The 20,302-nt window shown below is 38.1% G+C and overlaps 1 protein-coding gene across 6 annotated transcripts in view; it reads left to right on the forward strand.

Annotated features, from left to right (window-relative positions):
* The first annotated feature begins 2,290 nt into the window (after positions 1-2,290).
* Positions 2,291-20,302, forward strand: part of LOC146521866 (protein Dok-7-like) — a 53,284-nt gene continuing 35,272 nt past the window's right edge. For 5 of the 6 annotated variants that reach the window (XM_085140462.1, XM_085140488.1, XM_085140472.1 and 2 more), the window contains exons 1-5: positions 2,291-3,912; positions 4,008-4,053; positions 5,975-6,205; positions 9,824-10,024; positions 18,482-18,601. In XM_085140462.1, coding sequence (XP_084996588.1) covers positions 3,859-3,912; positions 4,008-4,053; positions 5,975-6,205; positions 9,824-10,024; positions 18,482-18,601 — 652 coding nt within the window. In that variant the 5' untranslated portion in view covers positions 2,291-3,858. The remainder of the gene's footprint in view (positions 3,913-4,007; positions 4,054-5,974; positions 6,206-9,823; positions 10,025-18,481; positions 18,602-20,302) is intronic. The other variant, XM_085140483.1, reaches the window with a different exon arrangement.

The following is a 20,302-nucleotide window of genomic DNA, read 5'->3' on the forward strand; positions in this document are numbered from 1 at the left end:
TATAAGAATTATAAACCAATCAAACTATATAGAACCAACTAACATTTTGTTTATTAATCTGAATACCATGAAATTTTATGATTTAGTTGAATATAAAATGGCACAGATAATGTATAAAGCACAAAATAACTTGCTTTGCCCCAGTATTCAGAAGCTGTTCAAAGTCAGAGAGAGTCAATATGACTTAAGGGGAACAGATTTCTTTAAAAAAAACAAGATAAGGACAAATATAAAGCAGAGATGTGTTTCTGTTAGAGGAGTTAACCTGTGGAATAGTTATGACAGTGATTTAAAAAGGTGTAGTTCATTTTCCTTGTTTAAAAATATGTTTAAAAATAGAGTATTAGAAAAATATATATATCAAGAATGAAAAGAGCAAAAAACAAAACAAAAACAAAAACAGAAAACCTCTTGATTCTTTTGCTTTGATGTAGTTACTTACTAAGGTGGTGGTGTTTTTTCTTGTTTGTTTGTTTGTTTGTTTTGTTTTTGCTTTGTTTGCCTTCTCTCACCCCAACCGGTCGCAGCAGATGGCCGCCCCTCCCTGAGCCGGGTTCTGCCGGAGGTTTCTTCCTGTTAAAAGGGAGTTTTTCCTTCCCACTGTCGCCAAAGTGCTTGCTCATAGGGGGTCATATGATTGTTGGGCTTTTCTCTCTGTATCTATGAAGCGCCTTGAGGCGACATTTGTTGTGATTTGGCGCTATATAAATGAAATTGAATTGAATTGAATTTTATTATTTGCTTCGAGCCCTGTGTACAGGAGCTGCATGCTAAAAGATCTTTTGTTAAAAGGGTTGGCGTAATAAGCAAATGCTTCAGCCAATACCTTTTGATTAGCCTTGTCTCATGCTTTCTTGCTTTGTGGTAAATCTTTGTTCTGTCTTCACTGAGATATTTGAATGCTAATCAATAAACATATCAGTATAAAAGAGTCTTTGAAGTTCATGTTTAGAAATCCAGAGATTTGTGTTTTCCTGCAGAGAGAGTGTAGCTCAGAGCCTGATGCTTATCATGACTTTTGTGATGGAAGTTACTTTAAAACTCACCCTTTGTTTTCAGCCAAAAGGCATGCATTACAAATTCAGCTATACTATGATGATTTTGAAACAGCCAATCCTCTTGGCTCTAAACGCGGAATTCACAAAATTGGCTGTATTTATTTTGTTATAAGAAACTTGCCCCCAAAATTTAATTCCATTTTGATGAACATTCATTTAGTGTCACTTTTCCACACACCAGATCTGCAAAAGTATGGTTTTGATGTTATACTGGAACCACTGATAAATGATGTCAAAAAACTGGAAAGCCAAGGGCTAAGTCTTCCATTTTCTGATGAGCAGGTATATGGCACAATATCACAGATCACTGGAGATGACCTAGGGATGCACTCAATTCTTGGTTTTAATGAGTCGTTCAGTAGCCGTCATTTCTGTCGCCTTTGTTTGATTGAGAAGAATGATTGTCAAATGGTGTACAGTGAGGATGATCCTAAAATTATTCTTCGTGGGAAAGATTTGTTTGACATACATTGCCAGTCTCTTCGGGAAAATCCTAAATTGAAGTCACTGTATGGGTTGAAAAGAAATTCTGCACTCAATTCATTGCAGTATTACCATATTTGCAATAACTACTCATTTGATATAATGCATGACCTTCTTGAAGGTGTGGCTCAGTATGAGGTCAAATTGCTTTTTGAGTATCTTACGCAACACTTCATATCAGAACAGAACTTGCTTTCTAGGATTTATGGTTTTGACTATGGATTTTTAGAAAGAAAAAACCGGCCCACTAAAATCATATTGGACAGTGCTGGCAATAGCATTGGTTTGAACTCTATCCAGACATTCTGTCTTGTGAAAAACATCCCACTTTTGTTTGGTGACATTATTCCTGCAGGGAACAGACACTGGAATTTGTTATTGTTGTTACTTCAAATAATGAACATTGTTTTTTCACCTTGTCTCACTCTGGGAATGACTATATATTTGAAGAATTTGATTATTGACCACCACAAACTATTTAAGCACACGTATCCACACAGAAACTTGATTCCTAAGCATCATTTTATGATTCATTACCCATCCTCTATTCGAAAAATTGGCCCTTTACTGTATATGTGGAGTATGAGGTTTGAAGCTAAGCACAAGTTGTTCAAAGATTATTTCAAAAATTTCAAAAACCTCACCAAATCGCTTGCTAAGCGGCATCAGATGGCCATTGCTTATCACTGGGAAACCTTTTCTCTTAAACAGAAGGAGTTTGGGCCAATTAAATCAATTTCTTTAAGAGATGAAAGTGTGGTCATTAGTGAAATGCTATTATCAAAAGATGTTTTCTCAACAAGTTGGGTTAAAATTGATGGTGTAGAGTACAAAGCTGGACTCGTTGTTTGCAGTACAATGGAGGAAGACATGCCAGTCTTTTGTCAAATAATTGATACACTTATGGTTGAAAATGACATGTTTTTGTTGACACACAAACTCTTTACTGAAAACTTTGATGAACATCACCATGCATTCAAAGTAGTACAAACTGAAGAACGGTGTGTCATAAAAATAACTGAACTCAAATGTCACAGACCATTTGATATTCAAAACTCATACAGTGCTGCAGATGAAAGTTTGTACATTATATCTTCATTTATTATGTTTTGATTCACTTTCTGGGAAAAAGAAGCATGATAATAAATGTTTTTGGACAATGTACAGTTTTCTTGAAATTATTCTCATAATTGTAATTGTTGTCGTTAAAAAGTTATGTTAATCTATGACATAAATAGTTCTTTTAGGGATTAAAACTACCTTAATAAAAGAGTAAAGAGTTAAAGTAGTGTTATTTTTCAATCTGTGTAGTGTTAATTTAACCCAGTTTGGTGAGTTAAAATTAACTCAGACATGGTGTTAATAATAATTTGCTCAGTGTTAATTTAACCCAGTTTTAAGAGTTAAAGAAGGAACTCTGACAAAGTGTTAAATAATTAACTATTTTGAAAATGTTAATTCAACTCTGTAGAGTGTGGAGCTATATAAACCCTGAAAAAATGTTAAAATCAACTCTGTGGGAGTTGATTCAACACTACAGTTGTGAACGCGAAAGGGTGGTGCTACATTCAATGGCCACTTTATTAGAAGATTAGTACACATATTGATCCATACTGATATGATAGCATTACACATTTACTCCACATGCATCTCCTCAAAGGTGCACTGCTGGATTGAGATCAGGTGACGGTGAAGGCCCTGCGAGTACAGTGAGCCGACTCATTGACATGGTGATGTTTTCCCGCTGGACCATTTTTTCAATCTTCTGTTGTCCAATGTTGGTGAGCCCATGACAATTATAGCCTCAGTTTCCTCCCAGCGTGGTCTTCTGCTGCTGTAGCCCATTTGCTCCCAGGATCACAATGTTCTTTTATGCTATTCAAGTTACTGTTTCCTTCCTCTAATCTCATCAACAAGGTTAAAAAGGATGTTTCATTCTATTCTCCGTGAATCCTAAAGATGGTTGCTGCCCTGTGATTGGTTGATTAACGAGCTGTTGAAAGGTGTACCTAATAAATTGTCCGGCGAGTGTATATGTCTAGTTTGATGTATTAACGTGCTCGGTTTTACTGTTAGAGTGGCGTGTGGCATGTTAAACAGGCGGGAGTCTCACTGTACCAGCCCAGGTGGCAGCAGCAGCATGGCCGGCAGACGGACACACAGGCAGGCAGACAGACAGATACTGGTCATGCCATTTTCCATGTGCCTTCCTTGCTGGGGGGCGAGTTTGCGCCCCGCTAGAGGAGAGCGCAGCTATTTTGAAAGTGACCCCTCATTCAGGCAGCGACTCTGCAGCTGTCAGGAACCATGACTGAAGATGACGGATTCTGTTGTCGTGGAGGGATACGCCAGACTCAGAGACGGGAAAAAGGTTGCTTTTACTTTGTCTTAATATGCGGATATCTCCTATGCACACTTTGACCAGTGCTTTAAAACCCCCCCAAAAACTTGTCTTTTGTTTCACAGTGGAAAACTAGGTGGCTCGTGCTCCGCAAACCGTCGCCTGTAGCAGGTAAAAAAACCTTAAAAACTAGCTAATTTTGTTTTTAGCATCTCTCGCTCGCATTGTTGTTTTGAAATTTAATCTGACAGCGACTACACAAATCTGCCGCGACAAGCTGGAGGAGGACAGTGAGCTGGTGTTGCACTGCTTGTGTTTTCTGTTGCATGAGAGCTCAACAAGCCTCGGCTTCAAAGGGCCTGCGTTTGTGTTCAAATACACAGCTTTGACCCAGGAGGCTATGGCGTCCAATGAGGGACAAAAAGACCTAAAACCTTTAAAATAAGGCTTACTAGCAAGGTTGAAACCTGTGGCTGCTGTATGACAGTTTTGCATGAGAAATTCAATACATTTGAATTTCAATATCAACATGTGTGCAAACCACAGTTGGTATTAAAAGACGTGTGTGTGTGTGTGTGGGGTGATACTACAACTTGTGTTGTAGATCCGATACCAAGTAAATACGGGACCAGTGTTGCCGATACTTTGAAACCTAACCTATAAAGGCAGTTTATCTACGGGAGATTTGGTGAATTGTTGTTAATTTGTAAATTCTGAACACTAAATCAATGATTTTAACTTTTCCTAATAAGTAATTACCAGAGCAAAACACAATTATTAGGTTTTTGTGCAGTTTCGTGCAGATAAACATTTTTTTTCTTCTATTTTGCCTGTAATGTAAATGTGCCACTTTGAGGAAACTTCAGTTGTTTAAATGTGTTATGGGCTATAAATAAAATAGACGTTTTTAATAGTGGATTTTTGACATATGTATTTTTTTTTCGTTTCCAAAATAATAATAATTTATTTAACACAGTTCAGCAGGCTACATACTGAACTTAGTGGATAGAAACAAAGTATGGAGCCTATTATTGAGCTAGTATCAATCTGACACCAATACCAGAGATGATATTGATACTATCCACACTTGGATCAACTTGCCCACCTCTAGTAAAACCTATATTACACAATGGTTCTGAACAAGAGCTGAAACATTAGCACAAGCTAAAAGAATTTCATTAAAAGCTTTTTAGTGACTCTTTGCAAACGTTTAACGGTGGGATTGTGTTTTAAAAACTGATGCCAAAGGTGCTTTTAATCCACACACTGTGTCTTTTTTCCCCATGCTGTAAACTCACTCTTGAAAGCTTTTCTGCACAGTTTACTTTTTCTTTTTACACAATTACATTTATAAATAATTTATTTTTACCATGTGTACTGCTTCTGCTGTACAACAGCAGGCTTTCAGATTATTTCTAAAACAACATCACACAAGCTTCAAACCTGTGGTCCTTATTTGATCCCATCTTCAAAGCTAATGTGCTAAAGTCTGAGCCAGAGACTCGCTGTATTTTTAGATGTACCATGTGAACAGTCACGCTTACCTGCGAGGCTTCGGCTATGCGGAAATAAAATCTAGTAATCATTATATTTGCACACATTTTCAAATATTTTATGGAAAAGTGAGTGGATTTAGTGTGAACTTGTATTTGTACTGCATTCAGTTTTACCACAGAAAGGTTTCTTGGGTATGTTGTGCTGCACAGCTCAACATGCTCCACAGGTTGGAGTGAGGCTGAGTGCTGCTGCTCTTCAAATCTTTGATGTCTTGTTATCCCAGCTGTCTGTGCTCATGCCTCAGCTATGCGAGTGTGTGTGAAGGAGAGGGATGATACACGGACACACACAGTGTTGTTTTGTCAGTTGACACTGATTGTTTGAAATGTGGCAACAAACAGAGGACACTACAGTAGCTACTGTGGGTCAAAATGCATCCTGTTAGTAACTGTCAGTGTCATTTGGGGATTCCAGTATTGACTTTACTTATTTTTTTGTTACATCTTAAAAAAAAAGCGTAGAATTTAATAATGTTTTAATGCAGACTGTATTCTTCTGTCTTTGTTTCGTCTCCTGCTCATTGTCTGTCCTGCAGACTGCCTCGTGTTGCTGGTTTTTAAAGACAAATCAGAGAAGGTTCACGGCAACAAGGAGAGGGCGAGCATCCCCTTGGAGGAGATCTGTGGCTTGGAAGCTGGACAGTGGTATGAGGGTGTGGCTTTTACTCTGACCATCCTCTGCCTGAATCAGGCTGTTTTGCTGGGCTTTGACAGCAGGGAGGCCCTGCAGGCATGGGACGCCCGCCTGCGATATAGCCTAGGAGAAGGTGAGAAGAATCATGAGTGTGTTTGTTTTACTTGTGTTTAACATCCAGAGTTTCTTTTTCTTTCCCCTCAAAACCTTTCAAGGAATTTAAATGATGATATTTGATGTTCCTATCCAGCTGTTCAAAATTACCCCTGTGCAATCATCCACATGCTTCTGAATCAATTTCCTAGATAAACAAATGATTTTTGTCTTTAATGAATATCTGTTATCTACTATCATACTACGTTTGTTGTCTAAAGTGATATTTTAACTCTAAAGCTGTTTTTTTTTCATGTCTGATTCCTCTTAAGAATGTCATTTAGTCAAGCACTGACTCTCTTTAGTGTGCATATTGTTTACTGTGTGGACTTGTTATATAAGTTACATGCATCATGAAGCAATAGGAGCTATTAATAGCAACGAACTGTTCAGCAGGTGGCAGCTGAATTTTACATCAGCATTAATGACAGTGCTGGGGGACCTGATTGTGTGGAAGAGGCTTAAGAAAAATTGCATTGCAGTTGTTCCTTCCAGTTTGTCGTTTGTTTTGTGTTAAAGTATACGTGTGCATGCTTGGACAGATGCACTTATGTCTGTTCAGGCTTGCATTGAGAGTTAGATAAGTGTGTGTGTGTCCTAATGTCACTGAGTGGAGTGCATCCAAGCTGGCAGAAATGTCACCTGCCAGCCGCTGGGCTGAGGGCCACCATGCACAGAGCTTTTGTTGTCTTATGTGAGACTGTATGAATCCTTTTTAACCTGAGTGATGATGTGCCGCACCTGGCCAACATGCCCTCATCGCCGATTCCATTAATCAATCTCCCTGGCCAAGTTTTTTCAAATCCGCAAAAGTTTTTGGTTTAGTGTTGTTGAGGAAGATCCACAAGATCCACACTTGCTGTGTGCGAAATTTAGCAAAGTCAAAGGCAGAAACGCCAGTGAAGTGTTGGGATTCGCTCTAATTTTATACCCAACTTTCTTCTTTTTCTTATTGTCGAGACTCAGACTCATAAAACACAGATGTCTGTGACACGCTTTGATTGATTACGCTGGGCTTTAGATCTGAGCCTGTTGTGCTCGGCTTGCTGATTTCATTCTGTCTGCAGCTGTTTCTCCTTTTTATTTGTGAATGAAATCAAATCCATGCTGAAGTAATCATCGTGTGAGGACACTGTGTTTTCTGCCCCTTGTGAAGCGTTTCTCCTGTTTTTGTCAGTATGCACAATTACATTGACCGTTGTCTTTCCATTACTCATTAGTTCTGCAATCCTGCTCACTTTAATCACGGTGAATCCCAGTAGGCTGTTTGATGGTTTCTTTGATGGTTCATTAGGACAGAGTTGTAGAGCCCTCAAAAAATCCCTATAGAGATAAAGTGCAGCCATTGACTCTGTGTAAAAGATGGATGCAGCCAATGTTGCACCCTGTTTGTGAGCTTGCAAACGGAAGATTTAGCTAGCAGCCATCTTGTATTTTTCTTTTGATAAGGAATTTGAGCCTGAAGTTATCATTTAATGCAAGGTTAGCAAACTACATCCATAAACTGTATATACGGATACATGTGCTCATCAGTTATAAGTAACAGATTAATAAAATAATGTGATTTCACTCACAAAAACAGGAGTACTGTCTTGACTTTTAAGTATAGTTAACCATCACAACAGTGTGTGTTATTTGTTAGATAATTGCAAAAAACATCCTACAAAGAAACAATACCACTAACGAGGTTCAGTACAATGGCTTTAATCAGCCCAAATACTATTACTGACCTAGCTGCAACATTATGCTCCAAAACACAGCATAAAACATGGACGTAGGCTCTAGGTTGGAAAAATAAAGCTAATATAAAAGTGTCTCAAACCTGCATTCTGTCTTAAAGACACCAGATAGTCAGCTTTAGTTCAGTTTGCCCCCCCCCCCCCCCCCCCCACGTCCCACACAGATCAACGCAGCCATCAAACATATTACAGCAATATAACAATAACAGAAGTACATTTAAACAGGCAATACCTCTAGACTAGTAAAATAAGAAATAAAGGGTTGCCACTTGTGGAAAAATTTGGCTGTGCAACCTCTCAACGTATATTTTATTTTTTCAAGTTTTAAAAAAAACATGACATCTTTAGGCCACTGGGAAATAGTAGCATACTTAACAAACCTCCAATGCAACAATATTAGACGTCTCGCTAATAGGGATGTAAAGGCTATAATATCCTTTTGTGTAGTATCAAGTGTAAGTGAGCGATCAGGAATCCCGAATACAGCAATCAGAGGACAAAGATGAAGAGTAACCCCAAGAACAGTTGACATAATACCAAAATACCCTGTCCAGAAACCTTCCAGCTCAGGACACAGAAAAAACATGTAGCTAAGGTGACAAGGAGAGCCATGGCATTTATCACATTTATTTTCCACTTCTGGATACAATTCAGAAAGTCTAGACTTAGAGAAATGCGCCCTGTGTATGACCTTAAATTGACGAGCACAGGAGGTGGAATATCATACCCTCGCTATAGCCTGTTCCCAAGACTCCTCATGTATTTGAATTCCGAGTTCTCCTTCCCATGTACACTTAAGTTTAACAAAAGAGTGGTTACTAAAAGACAGGATAGTATCATAGAGTTTCGAAATGGTTGACTGTGAAACTCTTACTCATTGGCTAAAAACATCTTAGTCATAGTTTGTTAGTTTGTTTTCCGTGAAACTGCACACCAGTTTCACGGAAAACCTTCATGAAATTTAATTCTTTTATTCATTATGACACAAAACTAATGACTGAATAAACCCATCAGAAAGCATTTAAAGAGGTCAAGTCAGAAAGCCATTTTCCCGTAGACTTTTTGTTTGTTTGTTTCTTTACTTGCTTGCTTGCTTTTTTTAAATACCAAGATAGAGATCGTGAAAATGCTAATCCTTAGCCTTCAAAACAGGACTCTAGAAAACCAGTCGACGATGTTATATTAGCTACGTTTTATACCATCTATGCCTGCCACTTAAAGTGGCCACACTTTAAACAATGGTCTCTTCAGAAAAAGTGTTTATGCAACCTTCCTGGCTCTGAACAGTTCTACTCTAAACTTGAATATTTTAACATGGTTGCTGTGTGGATTGAATTACTTCTGGACCAGCCCCAATGGACACTTAAGGTATTGCAGGGTTTCTGTGTTAGCTTTATTTTTCAGCCTCATACCAAAGTGAGGCTAAAACTCTTACAAAATACCTACACTTCATTATACCAGAGGATCTTTTTTCCAGCTCCCTCTTGCTAATTAGCTGCTAGAAGCTAATGTTAGCGATGTGTTAGCAAGCTAGGTAGGTAATGTACTTGCAAACATAATTACTCATAGCTTTCTAAATGGCGCATATTTCACTGCAATGCAAGTCGAACGCTGATGCTTCAGATTTACTTACAAAAATATATTCACCCAGAACGGACATTTGGGTATTTGAGAGTGACAAAATAGGAGGTATTTTGCAGCTTATGAAGAAATGTGTTCAGGGTTATTTGCCTCATTTATGTGTTCCTCTTTCCTCTTTCCAGTCTTTCTACTTACTGTAAAACTCATTTACAGTTATTGAAATATATGCGTTAAATTTGAGGATTTGGTCTGTCTTCACTCTTCTGTGTGTTTCTCAGTTCACAGATTCAGTGTTGGAGTCTTACCAGGGACCAAGTTGGAGAGTGGGCCTGCAACTCTCCATTTGTGCAACAATTTGTTGGCTCTTGCTCGGGATGTCCCTCCTGTTATTATTGGCCACTGGAACCTGCCAGAGCTGCGTAGATATGGACCTGTACCAAATGGATTTGTGTTTGAAGGAGGAACAAGATGTGGCTACTGTAAGTTTATAGCTGCTTAATTATTGTCTGTTTTGTGCAACATTTGAGTGTGTTAAGTTTATGTAAATGGGTATTGAAATAATATTTTGTGCTTGGTTTAGGGGATAATTAGCTATTAGGCTGCACAGCGACAAAGAAAATGTCATGCAAAATTTAATCACCGATTGTAAAGTGAGGCATCTGAAACACATAAACAGTAAAAGATATTAAACAAAAATGTAATAATGTTAAAATAACAAAATTGGAAGAAAAAGCGCATGAATGTTAAACCCCGACAGTGAATTTCAAAGAAAATGTGCTTTTAAGAAAAGACAGAGAGACTCAAGTATGACTGCGTTAAACATCTCCATCCTTTCATAACATTAATATCTCTCCATCATTAGAGGCTAATGGCTCATTAAATCACGATACGTGCTGTGGTTTGTGTCTCTCTCTCTCTCTCTCTCTCAAAAAAACAAAATAATCACCGGCTGTGATTTGTGGTGATTCATGCTTATCTTTCTGCCCGTGAAAGAGAAGCTCTTTCTCAGTACAATAAATCTGACTCAAAAAATATGCTTTATAGCCTGAGGAAATATAGCTAGAAGAGGAGAGGAAGTTTGAGTCTTTGTTATTGATGATTAGTTTGTCCTTGCCTTACTTTTACAAACGTGCCTTGTGCAAAATAGAGTGGACCTAAAACCTTTTTCCTGTGACAGGAACAGTAAATAGTCTGCCGGAATAATATTTTGGTCCAGCAGTCCAGAGAAAATTAATCTTTCAGGCTCCGTTTTTAAGCGTAGAACTTCTTGGATGAAAACTCATCCTGCAGCGAAATAATAACTGAACAGTTTTTAATGTTGACCATGCTGCTGTCCGTACGATTGGGCTGATGAATAATTTATCAAACGTGGGCATATGAAGAGAGCAACAAACAGTATCCTCTGCTGCGTCCTGCAAACAAATTTAACTTTTAGTACTTTGGTTTAGCGCTTTTAAAACCCCGTGGTCATCTGTTAAGCATCCGTGGACCTGATCCTGTGTGATGCTCAAACTTTGAATTTGCATGTTTGCATGGAGAAGATCGCTGTAAACATCAGGATAAGTGGGTTGAGGTCAGTCACTGGGTGTGTTTTTTGCTCTCTGGTTGTACATCTGGCATCCCTCGGGCGGGCACGTTGAGGAAGATGCTCAGTGGAGTTTCATGAACCAAAAAAGAGAGTGCCCTCAGCAACTACATGTGCTGTTATCGTCACGAAAGACTGTATGGTCCTTGTTTTTCTGCTTCCTTTTTGAAAGGCTTCTTATAGAAACTTTTATCAGGCAGCTGATGGTGTGAGTTGGTTCTTCTTCTTTAGATGTTTTATTGTAATACAGAATTTTGTTTTTCTTTAGTATATTTAGATTTTAGGAAGTGTTTTTCTGACTATGATGATTCCTGCCATGATTTCCCAATGTAGGAAGATCCTATAGTGACTTTTTTCTGCATGTCATTGCAGAAACTGCAAGCAAAGCATTAAGTATAATAAGAGTGTTACTATAGCAATGCAAATGAAACACAGTTCTAAAACCCCTACCACCAATGGCAAATCCCACCAATCCATCAGTCTCTAAACCATGTTCTGTCAAACATAAGGCCCAGGGGCCAGAAACGGCCTGGGAAACACAAAGGAGTACATAGATTTTGGAAGCTGTGTTTTCAAAGGTTTTACAGCCTTTCCTACTGATAAAGACTGGCACCATACCAAAGTAATTAAGTAATTTTAAAAACTATCCACTATAGAAATTTCAGTTCTTTACAATAGACCCACAGTAAAACAAACAAACAAACAAACAAACAAAAAATAGAAATGAAAATTTTCTGTGAATTAATGAAATAATTCAGTTTTGTAATTACAGGAGAGTCTGAGCAATGAGCTACCAAAACCTTTTCTGTAATTTTACACATTTATTTATTCATTCTGGCAGATGTCTTCCTTTTCATTATCTTATTAGCAGCTTGTCATTATCGAGTCCTACTGTTAAAACTACACTTCTATTTTGCGGATTACTTGTAATAGATTTGTAGTTAAGGGTCTTTACACTGACACAAAAGAGAGTTTTTCTATTTTGGCCAAATTAAGATCAAAGTGTGCTGTATGTTGCACATGATGTGAAATGCATTTAACATCTCAGCTCAGTGGCTCTAAACTGACACTGGAAATATGTTTTGATTTGTCCATGTAACCTACCAGAAATATTGTTGTCTGGTCATTACTGATGAATCAATATTAGCTATTAGATAGCTAAAAAGCAGCCACTATTGCTTTAACAAATTCATTCCCCCTTTCCTCCCTAATGGGAGCGTTACTGGCCAGTTTGGCTCAGCATTACACAGAACGTTATATATTTAGCACATTTAGCACTGGCGTTCTTGTTATGCACTTTAATCTTGACGGAAGTAGAAGGGATGTGTGTAAAACCATTGCTAAAATGCTTCAGTGGCAGATCTTTTCTGTTTTTTACTAGTTAAAGTGCTCCAGCAGATCGTCTGTGTGGGTCTCAACTGCTCAAAACTGTCAGTTTGTTGTTGTTTTTTTTTATTTTTGCAGGGTGCTTTGAATGTTCATGGATTAAAACAGATGATATATTGAAAGACTAGGGCTGCATTTGTATGGAGTATCCAGTTTCTTGGAACGGTGCTTCACCCTCCAGGACTTCGAAAGCTATGAATCACACAGTTGTGTCATTAAGTAAATCACAGAGCTGTCCACACTTTGCTTTTCCAAACTGTGCTCATAGGAGCATTAAAGCAGCAGATGAGCAGATGTGAATCGTTACTTCTGATCAAAATTTCCAGAGTATAATCAGAGCAACAATATGATGCAGATATTTTAAGTTTTGTCGAAGCGTCTGGCTTTATAGTGACGTAACAAGATGCGTACACAATCATCTGATCACACGTGTTTGGTTAAATCTGAGAGGAAATTGGATTTAGATTGTTTCCAAACCCCACAACCTTTTGTTTTGTTTTTTTGTTTTTTGCCACATAACCCATTTTAACACTACACAGTAAAAAGCATCTGGAGTAACGATGTCACAGCAATGTGTCTGACATGCTAGGTATCAGCTTACCATAAAGACAACACTTGAATCCACACTGCTGTCTGCTCAGCTGTGAAAATGGTAAGAAACTGAGTTGGAGTTGCTCTGCTGGTCAAACTATAGGATGACACGTTCTAAGTTGTCTGTTGTTCTCATTATGCTCTGTATGCTACATATGGTACACAGGCAGCTCCTTACATTTGAGTCTGTCCATTTAGTGTGTAGGTTTAAAGTTTAAAGGGTTTTGTTCTTAAAATTGCAGTTTTATTGAGTGAAATTAGGTTTGACTTTATTATGTCTTAGTCAAGCCCTGCGACAGACTGGCGACCTGTCCAGGGTGTACCCTGCCTCAGGCCCTAAGACAACAAGGATAGGCCCCCACAACCCTGAAAAGGATAAGTGGAAGAGAATGGATGGATGTTTTAGTCACATGCTAGAAGAGCACATATTCAGACATCAACATGTCACCTTAGAGATGTCATGTCATACATGTATTTTGGCCTTGTGGCTCTTCTTTTTTTAAATGACCCCCTTCTTTGAAGCATTATGTAATCACCCCACTTGGAGGATGTTCATTCAACTCTTTGACTTTGAACCAAATAAACAAACCACCACAGATGTGACGCAAATGCACGTTTGTTTAAAAGCCAAACATTCTGGCTTCATGAAACATGCCCCAAACAAGTTCATTTAATTATTGATCTGTTTTTCCCAGATTAAGCACAGAAGAGGGAAAATATGGAATCACTTTGTGATTTGGATGTGTAAAACAGACACTTTTTAATATTAAATATAGTCAGCAGTTAAAAGAGCGTTTGCAGACCTCAGCAAGCTGCTACACCCGATTGAGAGGAAGCAGCTCTCCAAGAAGAGAGCTGTCAGTCAAAAGGATTATACAACTCCTTGTTTTTCCCCAGTCAGCTGTGTCTAAGAAAAGTGCAAAGTGTTAAGAGTAAAAAAGGAAAAGTTAAGGGTAGATGGAAGATGTCAAAGAGTCAGAAGAAAATTGAAAATGCTCAAAAAAACCCCCCAACAACCCATAAATGGGCAGAAAGAAGAATCAGTGGTTTTGTGATAAAAGTGTAAAAAATGGGATCGCCAAAGGAAAGCCAGCATTAACGCCTAATGGGAAGAAAACAAGGTTAGAGTGGGCGAACACAATTGTGCGCTGTGGATGATTTGCTAAGAGTCACGTTCAGTAATGAATGTGCATTTGCCAAAGGGGATGATGCTGGGACTTTTTATTTGGTGCCATAAAAAAGATGAAGGCCTTGAGAAATCAAGCAAAAATGGAGCAGGAGAGATGAAAGTCATTACCTCAACAGTAAATGCACAGGTGTAGACTGCTTTACGCTTTTCTTATTGCACTGAGGGCGTGGTTATGATTAGGATTAGTTTTCGACATCACGATGATGACGATGCGTCTTGTTGTCACAGAAGAAAGGAAATGCAGACAGACTCATTGACACGGTCAGCACACAGTCCAGATCTTAACCCAAACAGAAAACTTACAATGTCTGGAAAAAAATGTGCCATTACACAAAATTATTTAATTAGTTTGAAGTTTGTTTCATGAAGTCAGAGTTGTTCAGATAGTAAACAACAAAAGGAACAAAAAACAACACTTTATCACATCTGTGGTTTGTTTATTGCTGCAAAATAAAAGAGTTCAGTGAACATCTTCCAAGTGTGACGACTTCATGTTCTTTGCCAGAGGTTGTAAGTTTTTCCATGTAGTCTAAACTTCATATCCAGTGGCATACACTCCAATAAGGCCACATCGGCTAATAATATTGTATAGCCTACGTTTAGGTCGGGCTCTGAATACTACAGCATATGATTACAACACAGTGATCACAAGAATGGAGACGCTGTGACTCATCTGTAATATTTTGTACTTTGTTCAGATGTACTTGCTTTTTCCTTTGAGATGCAAGATTGTTGAAATCCTGCTTTTGATTGCTCGTGCTTCCACAGAAATGTAATACCAACCAGTAACTCAAAGTACTCTCTGAATGACTCTCGTTCAAAAGCTTCAACTCGACTCGACTCATTTAAAAAAAAAAAAAAAAAAAATAACAGGTCATGACGCTCTTTCAAAAATGTTCCGGTGGCCTTTACTGCTTCATTAATCTGATTTCTAAGCTTTGATTTGTGCTCTGTGCCTTTTTTCCTGTCCACACACTTTTGATCACGTGTAATATCAGTCAAAATTCAAAGAGTGGGCTTGCTGTGGCTGCTTTGAATTGCTTAGAAGTGTAATGGAGAGCACGCAGCGTGACAGGCAGCAAACTATGTTTCAGTCGTTCTTGTTTGTTCGTTGCGTTTTATTGACTCGGCAGACGAAGCATTGGAAAAACATCTGTTCAGAACAACAAGAAAGGAAATGATTCATAATCACCCCTGCTGTGCCCAAAACTCAGCAGCATGCATCACTCTGGAGTTTTCCTTAATGTCTGTTTGAACACGTCGGGCCGCGTGTGTCCCTGTGATAAGATATCGTTTTGAAAAATTCAACAGATGTGAAACTATTAAAGTGAAGAGGACCGTATGTGAACACCTGGAGGGGACAGACAGAGACATTGGAACATTAAAGATACATGTTGACCCTCCTGGAAACATGACATTTTTTTTATTTTTTTACATTTAAGAACCAATAAGCCTTCAGTAGTCTACTGGCTTATCTTAAAGAAGGTCAAACACTGCTTTACTTTTATCCAGAAAAGGGGAAAAAGAAAGGCTGCATCTCAGTGTTTGTGTGCGGCGAAGGCCGAGCATTCCTGTGACATGTAATCCCTCGGCACAGTTTATCCACAGCACGGCGAGAAGTGATTTAGCTGTGCTGGGTGTCTCACTTTTGGTTAGAGCAGCTGTATAACTGCAAGCTGCATTTGTCCTGCCTTTTGTCCACGCCACGGGAGAATGGTCATTTAAGTAATGTGTAGGTGTGCGTGTGAAATGCTTAGCGCTAAAGTGACAGATGGAAAATAATGGACGATTAATCAAGATGAGAAATCTGTTGGATATGATACTTTATTAAATCACAGAATAACATAGGATCACTCAAAGAGGTACATGAGAGAAACTAGCAATTAGATTTGTACCTAAAATTGCATCATCCATCAGTAATTATTATCAAGTAAAAGAAAACCAAACAAAGGCTAAAAGCAGAATACAGTTTTCGTGGGCACAGCTATTTCTTACAAATGTGGCACCATATAAGGGGAAATAATCAGGCTTTCCAACTGTATAAGATTTATTTCCAAGAAGCATTGTTACAACAAAGAAATGATCAACCAAAATCACACTTTGGTTTCAGTTTAGTTGCTAGAAAAAGTATAAAGTATTATTGTTCACAAATATATATAATGTACAAAACATACGACTGCACATAATTGCTTGTTTTTAACCCCGTGTGTAAGCAGCCAGCAGTAACAAGTTGTCAGTATAATAATTATTTTGTAACCCTTTGCTGTAGCAAAGTGCTCAGAAAAACGATTTTCTCTAAACGCAATCAAAATGACCTCTCAGTAATTAGTGCTTTTATAGTTTTGTTACTTTATTTACTTTCTTTATTTGTTGCTGAATTTTATCGTCCTGGAATAGTTAAACTGGATAATGTTTACATGCATTTCTGAAGGTTGCAAACATGGTAGTGAAGGAAATCTGAATTTCACTTTAAAGTAATTAAAGTTAGACTTTCATCTTGAGCCATTTGGATGACTCTGCTGCTTTCGAAATAAAAATGCCAACCTTGGCTCTCGGCGCTTGCTCATTTACACTTCCCACTTAACAAAGTTGGACTTTATAAGCTGTGTTACTTTGTATGGAAGCTGTGTTTTTATCACCTCTTGGAGCAGAGACCAGAAGCTTCCATTTGAGTTGTTTTCATTCCTGCAGAGATTAATGTGAACTAAAAAGCTTTGCCACCTGTTCTTTGTTTTGTTTTGAATGTTTTTTTTTTGGATTTTTTTTATTTTTTTGGTAATCGTGCATTTAGTAGTGTAACTAAAATGCAGTCACCTATCAAAACCAACGTGTATATAAATTTGTAACGTTGCAAGGTGAACGTGTATGAGGTGAGACACCACTTAATCAGTTCCATCGTAAAAGCACAAAGGAGGCAATAAATCTTTAGTTTGAACAGGTTAAAACACTTGAGCAGACTTTGGTGCTGACCTTTGACCCCTGCTCACAGCCACAGCAGTGTAAGGGCAGCTTTGACATGGGTGGCTTCAGCCGCAGAATGACACAACAACACTTTGTAATGCGCAGGCCGTTGTGCTGTCATAGGGAGGTCAAGAGACCTCAGGAGAACGTGACCTCTCTGACCTCTCCATTATATTAAATCCTCCTTTATTAGACTCTAACTTATTGAAATAGACAAACTGGGAACCATAAAGAAGGAACTTTTTTATTATGTAATACTCTATAACTGCAGCTTTGTGAAACGCATCATGCCTCAGTTTCTTCCCGAAAAGGTTCATGTAGTGCTCGTTTACATATACTACACACTATAAATAATCTGTCTATGTCTATCTGTATCTCTATGTCTATCTCTATATCCATTTCTATATATCTCTATCTACATCTCTATATCTATCTATTGTAACAAATTCTACTTTTAGGTGGTATTTTATTCAGGAAATTATTTTTATATTGATATGAAAAATAAATAATTTGATTTCATAAAAAAACAATAATAACTAACAGATGCTCTTTGATTATTTGTTATTATTAGCAGCTGTGTTTTGTAAAATATCTGAGTGCTCCATGATTCTGGCGAGCTGTTGACTTTACTTGTACAACCATTGAGGAAAGTTGTGGCTTGGAGTAAAAACTTTATGTCCCACTTACGTAAAGCTTATGGCCGCCATTTTTTTTTATTATTTATTTTTTTAAAAACATCAGAATTAAAGCTGTTCTCACTGGTCCCGGGTGAAAATTGTGTTGCTGTAATATTAACCTGCTCATATAGTAAGCTATGAAAACAGAAAGGGTCAAAAACATCTTATGACATTGAGCGCATGTTAGCGTGTTGATGTTAGCACTTACCTCAAAGCACGTACCTAAGTAACCGTTATGAAGCTATTAGAATGACTGTCCTGGTTTAAAAGTAAAAGACAAATAGTTTTTAATTTTAAATAGTAACCAAATATATCTCAGTTTAGGACATTTTGACGGTAGTTGAAAAGTTAATATGTTTTTTGTAAAATTGAAAAGTTTGTCTCGTTTTACTGATTTATAGCAAGAAAAAGCCTGTTCTTTTTGATTATATTGGCATCACCAATGTTGCTTTGCAAATCATCCACAGTGCACAATCTTTCTTGTTCATTATTAACTGTAAAATACACTTTCATAAATTAGCTTAAAACTAATGAAGTCTATTTTCAGGGGCTGGTGTTTTTCTGCTCGCATCTGCTGAGAGCGAGCAGATCAGCTTTCTATTCGACTGCATCGTCAGAGGTATCTCCCCCACCCGAGGCCCATTTGGACTGCGGCCCATTTTGCCAGGTCAGTATCAGAGGTGTTTCATATTGCTCGGCTGAAAAGGACTGAAGTTATACGGAGGGGGAATGTTAAGATGAAGGAGTAATTGTTTTAAAGCCGTGCTTCTTGGGGAAAGCAAACGGCTCGCTGACGTGTTGCACTAAAATTTAACTTTTAGCCTTTTAGCGGAGGCTGCGGGGAGTGACTTCTGAGAATTCCTGCCTCAAAGACAAGACGTGGACTTCTAAGTATAAATACTAAAGTCAACATTTACCATTATAATTTTAGCTACCTCTGCTTGTGTTGCTTATAGAGATTCATCATGGCTGACATGCTCTAGCTTCCTGAAATCCACCCATTTTTGGCAGAATAAAGCCAGAGGATTTCTTTGATGATGGATACGCTTTGATCTGCCTAAATTATGTCTGGCAGCTGTGTTTTGGTTTTTTTGGTTTGTTTTTAAATGCAATTACATAAATCCCCATGAACCAATTTATCATTTTAGTCAAACATCCTAACCCCTGACTTAAGTGATGAATGTAAAGCTTTAGGTCACCTTAAACTTCAGTAAGAGGATGACTATTATACTCACTCTGATTAGGTAACAAATTCAATTGTATTCTATGTATAGTCTAGGGTGAAGTGCTACTGGTGGGCACGTTAGAGGATGGATCTAGTTCCAGATTGCTGTCAGGTTTCAGTTTGTGAAAGATGCCAAGCACCAAAGTGTAAATGGTTCTTCTGTTCCTTTGCAATCTGCTGTGAAAATCTGACACATGTGTCAGTTGTCTTCACTAATGGCAGTTCTGCCTTTTGTGATATAATATCACTATTTATTTCAAATACAGTAGTGAAAGTAGATGAAAGGAATTCATCAAAAACTGTAAAGTGAAAAAAGTCCTGTGCCCTGTGAGTACTGTGAATAATTTCTTAATCAGAAATCAGGCAGTTGAGGTCATTTTAAGGTGCCAGTGTTAGAGTGTGATGCTCTACTTTTTTTTTAAATACTAACCCGTAACTCTGAAGACTGAAGAATCGATGCATTATTTATCAGAAACATGACAAAGGCTACGTTCACACTGCAGGCGAAAGCGCATCAAATCCGACTTTTTTGACCGTATGAGACCCATATCCAATCATGGTGTGACAGTGTGAACGGCACAAATCCGATATTTTCAAATCCGATCTGGGTCACTTTCGTATGTGGTACTGAATCCGATACATATCTGATGTTTTAGAAAGCGACTGCTGTTTGAATGGTCAGGTCGCATTAAATCCGTCTTTTACGTCACCGACACAAGACAGACACCAATTATCAGCGCCGGAGAAGACATCGCGAACGCTTCCTGGCCATCCAGTGTAGATGTTAGTGAAACTGTTGGGAAAACAATGTGAACATTTTATTTGTATTGTATAATCTGCAGATTCTGACGGAAATCTGCAACTATCCTTTGAAGCACCGCTCCTCTAAAACAGCAATAAGGATAATTATTAGGTTATTTACAAATAACTTAAAGCAAAAATTGGGAAACGTAAAGTCCGAAGTCTTTATATTAATGGCCATCAGTCAAACAATATTGTTTGCTCTAGGTCTAAACAGAGCGCATTGTGTGTGACCTCTTCTTTTGCGCATGCAGGCCGCTTTGAGCGTTCACACTTGAGCGCGTTTGCTGTCACATTTTATCTGTAGTGTGAACAAGCAGACAAAAAAAATCGGATTTGATC

The sequence above is a fragment of the Neolamprologus multifasciatus genome, chromosome 3, assembly GCF_963576455.1.
Source record: "Neolamprologus multifasciatus chromosome 3, fNeoMul1.2, whole genome shotgun sequence".
Taxonomy (NCBI): Eukaryota; Metazoa; Chordata; class Actinopteri; order Cichliformes; family Cichlidae; genus Neolamprologus; species Neolamprologus multifasciatus.